Raw genomic sequence first — 6,491 nt, 5'->3', positions numbered from 1 at the left:
TGTTGAGCTATTGCAAAGTGCCGTTTGGTAAAAAACATGAGAATAATTTGTATATGTGGTTAGTAATTATCCACCTAAACAACATGGCCCAAAAGTTCACTTCCAAAAAGAGCTACAGAGATTTAATGTATTTAAACGGCCACCTGACGACTATATACTGTGTTTGAACTAGTTATTGAATCATGTACTTACTCAAGTTATTTTCATATATGGTGACGCATTTCAAAGATGCTGTGGTTCACGCTGCCGTAAGATTAAATTGGAAACTCTGCGATGTACTAAAGGGCTGTGAAATTCATCTTTTACGCCAAGACTGTCGGAGCTCAGACACCAGAGTGTTTACCTCAAATATAAACAAAATCCATTTCTTTCAATGACTTCTGATGTTTGTATTTACTCAGGGATTTTCTGGAGTACTTACAGGTATCAGTATTAAGATCTCTTATTTACTCAGTTATGCTTCTTTATTTAGTAGTTTTTGTGTCTCCATGTGATGAGACAAAGTTAGTTTGTAAAATAAGACCTGCTTTAAATACTAGCTATTCAAATCTGTGAATAATCGCAACACAAATAAGATATCAGGGAAATGAAAGATGCGTAAATAAGAAAATACATAATTTAATGGTGTAAGAAATTTAAATTAATGAAATATAACTGATTTTGGGACAAATCTTGTTCATTAAACCGTTCATCTTTTGTTCAAGCATTTGATTCTAAAGGTTAGTGTGTCTGAAAATGTTGGTCCCATGCAGCAGTAAGTTTAATGTAAGATTGCTGGTTTCACTATATTTTGCAAACATGCAGGTAAAAGACAGAATGAGGTTCACTGTAGCTTTAAAACACCGCTTGATAAAAAAAAAAAAAAAAAAAATGAAATTGGACAAGACAAATGTGTTTTAGCCATCAAACTCCTGTTAGGCCTAATTTACAGTAATTGAATTTTACAGGTAAACTATGAACCACATCCTGCTTTAACATGTTTCTATGCAGCCTCTCAGCAGCTGAACACTTTAAAGTCACATTCACCTCAAATAAAAGACGAGAGTCAGACGTCATGTCGGAACACATGTGCACTTTATTGGGATTGTTTAGTCAGTGTACAGGTTGGCCCCACCGGTCTGGCACCCCATGTTACCCCATCACGTCGAGACCCCTTGCCCCACCACCCCGGGGATGAAACCTCCAACAGGGGGAAGAAGAGGTCACGATTGGGTTTTGCATAACAAAAACAAAAAAATTAACAGGACCAAGATATTTTTAAGGCTGAAAGTACAAAAAACCCAGACATAATTTACATACAAGCGATACTACAACCATGTTTAAGTATGCGCCAACCACTGGGCAGCCTTCACAGAGGCGAATACGTGTCTGAACAATGCAGTTAACATTTGGAATCATGTGTCTGAACAATGCAGTTAACAAACATTTGGAATGACTCAAAAGAAAAACAAAATGTACATTTTTTAAGTCCCCAGATGCAACTGCAGAATCCTGGGGTGCTTTTTTTTTTAATAACCTAGCCAAAAACATTACGGTCTCCTTCATCGTTCCAGTTTTTTAAAATCCTGAGTCAAGCGCCAAAAATAACTGAAGCCATGCCAATGAGTTGGTCATCTAGGCTCTGCGCCTGAGTGTGTATGAGAAATGTGTGGTGTGTGGTTGTTTTGCACAGAGCTGAAGTTGTCGGGCGTTTGGTCGGGGAGGGGGAGGAGGAACAGTCTGTTTAGAAGCATTTGCGGTGGACGATGGAGGGGCCGGACTCATCGTACTCCTGCTTGCTGATCCACATCTGCTGGAAGGTGGACAGGGAGGCCAGGATGGAGCCTCCGATCCAGACAGAGTATTTACGCTCTGGTGGGGCGATGATCTGCAGGGAGAGGAGGAGACGATTAGCGTTGTTCAAACTTACGCATTTAACTTATTGGACAGACAAAAACGCGACTCTGGACTCCGGGGCTCACCTTGATCTTCATGGTGGATGGGGCCAGGGCTGTGATCTCCTTCTGCATCCTGTCGGCGATGCCGGGGTACATGGTGGTACCTCCAGACAGCACGGTGTTGGCGTACAGGTCCTTACGGATGTCGACGTCGCACTTCATGATGCTGTTGTAGGTGGTCTCGTGGATACCGCAGGACTCCATACCTGAGAGCACAAACAGAAACACTCGTCAGGAAGTTGAACTTCGGCGTAACCAGAGCGGTTTAGCACGTTTTTAGCGTGTGGTGCAAGTTTTGTTCGAGGACATACCGAGGAAGGAAGGCTGGAAGAGGGCCTCTGGGCAACGGAACCTCTCGTTGCCGATGGTGATGACCTGTCCGTCAGGCAGCTCGTAGCTCTTCTCCAGGGAGGAGGAGGAGGCGGCGGTGCCCATCTCCTGCTCGAAGTCCAGGGCGACGTAGCACAGCTTCTCCTTGATGTCACGCACGATTTCCCTCTCGGCTGTGGTGGTGAAAGAGTAGCCGCGCTCTGTCAGGATCTTCATGAGGTAGTCTGTGAGGTCGCGGCCGGCCAAGTCCAGACGCAGGATGGCGTGGGGCAGGGCGTAGCCCTCGTAGATGGGCACTGTGTGGGTCACACCATCACCGGAGTCCATGACAATACCAGTGGTACGACCAGAGGCGTACAGGGACAGCACGGCCTGGATGGCAACGTACATGGCGGGGGTGTTGAAGGTCTCGAACATGATCTGTGAAAAGAGAAAACGCGTTAGCGCGCTCACTCACGGCAGGACGCGTCGAGCTTCCGTGGCCACTGCACTCACTACATGCATTAATGTGAGGCTAACGCGGACGTTAGTAGAGGAAAAAAAGTGCAGAAAGTCATTCCTTCACACTTGTGCAGGTCAGATGTCTATTAGGTGCTGATCTACTGACTCAGCTAGACACAAGTGCAGGTAAAGACACACAGTCAGGAGACCTGTTGATGATAGATCATCTTATAGGAGAGACGTCCTGGAGGAGAGGGGGAGGAAGGAGCGGGTGAGAACGGTCCGGAGAGGGAGACCGAGGAGGAAATGAGACATCTACTTTAACACCTTAATGTCTAACTATTACGCTGTTTTTGGGGTGTGTACCTGGGTCATCTTCTCCCTGTTGGCTTTGGGGTTCAGGGGGGCCTCTGTGAGCAGGACTGGGTGCTCCTCAGGGGCAACTCTCAGCTCGTTGTAGAAGGTGTGATGCCAGATCTTCTCCATGTCGTCCCAGTTGGTCACGATACCGTGCTCAATGGGGTACTTCAGGGTCAGGATACCCCTCTTGCTCTGGGCTTCATCACCAACGTAGCTGTCCTTCTGGCCCATACCCACCATCACTCCCTGGACGAGACATCACACACACCGTTACACACTCTGCACGGAAACTTCAAATATGTAAATCTGTACTCAAACATGGAGATATGTGGAGCATATCGTGTGTAGTTACAGGTACACATCTTTACTACGTGTACTTTTGTGTGAGAGATACAGTGGTTTAATATTAGCATAAGAGCTAGCATTGCATAATGTTATAATATATGTGTCGTTGGCAGCGTAGTACTTTAAATATTTAAACCTTGTGCTGCCTTCAGGTGCCTTTCACAAGTATTTAAACTCTGAATCCTGAGTAATGTGTTTACTTTATTTAAAAAAAAGGAAAAAAAGGCAATGAGCAACTTGGTAAGAAATGTGCAAGAATTTAAGATTTAATTTTTTTATAGTGCAAAAATGTCTAAGGAAAAAAACTCAAAATAATGTTACAAAGTTATTAAAAATCAAAGCACTTTTCTTCAAAGTCTTGATTTTATAAACTCAATTTTCAGTAATTTTGTAATCATTTCTTCCTCGCCATCTTCGCACATTTATGGCCGCATGATATAAAAGCTGTCTAGCTGATGTAAAATGGTGTTAACTGAATAGCATTTAAGCTAAACATAAATCATTTTAAACTGGGATTTAAAAAATTAAATCATTTTATTTTGAAATTGTTATTAAACTGATACTGTAAACATGTGCGTTTAAATCCATCATAAACCTGTAACACTCATTCAAACTCATCTTGACTCTTGTTGAGATCACTCACTCACCTGATGCCTGGGGCGACCGACGATGGAGGGAAAGACAGCACGAGGGGCGTCGTCTCCGGCGAATCCGGCTTTGCACATACCGGATCCGTTGTCAACAACCAGTGCGGCGATTTCATCTTCCATGGCTGAACTGTAAAGATGAAAAAAAAACAAACAACGTGACGGTAAATCTCACATCCGCCTCCAAACAGCTCCTGCCCCATTAACTTCCTGTTAACTAACTCGCGGCAGTGCGCGAGATTAGCCGCTGGGTGGAGCTCGTGCCCCACATTCCGACCGAGCGAGACAAAAGGAAGTGGCGCTGCATTCTGTTATTACCATATAAGGACATGCTTCGGTTTTGAGCAGCTTTGCGGCTACCGGCGCCATGGCGCGCGGCCAGAGCGACACAGCAGAGCGCGAGAAAGAACGTTCGACAGTATCAGAGTCGGCACCGCGCGACCACTCCCTCCGCATCACGACAGCTACCTGCTTCCGCTGCCCTTCACATTAATGGTTTTTGATACCCGGCAGATTTTTCACTTCAATATCACTGCGTCATACTGCTTCATTCATCGCATGCTGTCCATCTGACACGCGGCTGCAAACACCCTCACCGTCAATTCAACATTTTTTTTTTTATTTTTTTAAGTGTAACTACCTTTAAATAATTTAGTTTAAGAAAAAAAAAAAAAAATCAAGTTGCATAATGAACTCATGTTGACTCATGAATGGGTCACAAGCCCTTGACTGATGCTCCATTTCCTGAAAGCCACGCCTTTTATTTTATAAGGGTGGATGATTTGTCATTTTCCTCTTGTGCATAACCGGCTACACCGGAATTCCTTGCAAGACATGTTTATTCAATTAAGCAATTAAGCTTTTTTTCTGCTTTATTGCAGGGCCTATTTTTCCTGTCCTTTTTTCTCCATTCATATAAACCCTTATAAATGCAAATATTAAGATTATAAAGTGAAGTCTAGTACGCCTGGTGAGTGGACAAAAGCGACCATGAAAAAGTAATCTAGATTAAAATCGCCACAGTTGCAAGTCTGAAGGGCGGTGTTAGCATGATGCGGCTAAGCTAATATGCTAAAGTAGGTCACACCCCGCCGCATCGGGCGCACAAAGGGAGCAGCCGGGATCCAGACGACCTCAACTCAAAAGCCTCTTTCACAGAGCCCTGCTGAGGGAGGAGAGGCGAGCCAGGAAAACTGCAAATGTTGCTCAACTACACGATGGAAAAAACCCAGGCTGAAGCAGGACCGTTATCTTACAGGGCGACGTTAATTATAAGCCGGCTAACGGTGCACCCAAAAGCACCTGTGAGTTGCACAAGTTTAGCGGTCTCTTGCAATCACCACGGCATACTTCAACACAAGCGGACACAAACACTGGTTTCTTTTAGGGTTACTTTTTTAAAATCATTGAGTTAAATTAGCGGTGCAGTTCATGTATGACAGGACAAAGAACCTCGTGGTCACTTCCATCTTTTACATTCAAAATGACTTTCTACCTTTGAAAAACACAAAACAACTAGCTGTTTCGTTAAAATATGATTCTGAAATTAAACACACAAGTGCAGGCTCGTGTCCTCTTACCTTTGGGTGGGGGGCTTTTCGCTTTAAGGGAACCGGTTTCAGGCAAATGATATCCCGCACAAGCTGCGTGTGACGGCGCTCAGAGTGAATCCGTTAGCTGTGGGCGCATGTTTTTTATACCGCGTCAGCTGCCCGGCTCGAGCCATAAAAGGTAAACTTTCGGAATGGCGCGCTCTGATTGGTCCAGCGTCATGCACTGGGGCACGTCGCGTGCACACTGTGGTGCACTGGGGGCTCGCGATTTGAGGGAGAGAGAGAGAGGGAGGCGATAATAGCAAAGGATTGGAGAAAATAAAAGGGAAGGGATTGATGTTGTGAGGCCTAGTAAAGCCTAATCTCTTGATATAGTGTTTTATGTACAGGTGAAATGATGTTTAAGCTTGTGTTAGTGTGAAAATGTCTCTCCTGCACCTGCTCGGAGCCGTTTGGCACACTGACAGAGCTCAGCACGAGGACTCCTCCCTGAGCAGGCTGCAGAGGCCCGAGACTGTCCTCCAAACCGCTCCTTCCCTGCTCCTTTCTTCACCTTAACATCACATTATTTGATTATTTCAGGGCGATTGCTGGTGTCTGAAAACCAGCTGTAAACTCAGTGGGAGTCACTGCAACACCGGGTCAAACACATGACACACACACACACACACACACACACACACACACAGAGTGGAGCTGATCTGCTACAAGCCGGGGAATGACCACTTTATGTAGGCCACCGCTTCCCCACATACTGCCAGCGCTTGCTGATCATGTTCATTTATTGATTAAGTATTTGTGCTTTGTGGCTGCATGGTCTCGGCTCCTCCTAAATATCCGGTCAGAGGCTGCCTGCGAGCTCTGCCTGAGATTCAATA

At 45.0% G+C, this 6,491-nt stretch overlaps 1 protein-coding gene across 1 annotated transcript; it reads right to left on the bottom strand.

Annotated features, from left to right (window-relative positions):
* Positions 1-1,052: 1,052 nt before the first annotated feature.
* Positions 1,053-5,742, bottom strand: actb2 (actin, beta 2). The gene is made up of 6 exons (XM_042505881.1): positions 5,641-5,742; positions 4,061-4,190; positions 3,075-3,314; positions 2,249-2,687; positions 1,962-2,143; positions 1,053-1,867 (listed from the first exon to the last, which is right to left on the bottom strand). Exons 2-6 carry the CDS (start codon positions 4,181-4,183, stop codon positions 1,724-1,726), a joined length of 1,128 nt encoding a protein of 375 aa, XP_042361815.1. The 5' UTR covers positions 4,184-4,190; positions 5,641-5,742; the 3' UTR covers positions 1,053-1,723.
* Between the last annotated feature and the right edge of the window lie 749 nt (positions 5,743-6,491).

The sequence above is a fragment of the Plectropomus leopardus genome, chromosome 17 (genome assembly GCF_008729295.1).
Source record: "Plectropomus leopardus isolate mb chromosome 17, YSFRI_Pleo_2.0, whole genome shotgun sequence".
Lineage (NCBI taxonomy): Eukaryota > Metazoa > Chordata > Actinopteri > Perciformes > Serranidae > Plectropomus > Plectropomus leopardus.
This window is presented reverse-complemented; position numbering and strand designations above follow the sequence as displayed.

Bases quoted from the DNA above. Each gene is read 5' to 3' on its own strand.
- actb2 (XM_042505881.1), bottom strand. From the start codon at position 4,183: ATGGAAGATGAAATCGCCGCACTGGTTGTTGACAACGGATCCGGTATG. The intron at 2,144-2,248 runs GTATGTCCTCGA...TTGTGCTCTCAG, and splicing joins CTTCCAGCCTTCCTTCCTCG to GTATGGAGTCCTGCGGTATC. The intron at 1,868-1,961 runs GTGAGCCCCGGA...CTCTCCCTGCAG, and splicing joins CATCCACCATGAAGATCAAG to ATCATCGCCCCACCAGAGCG.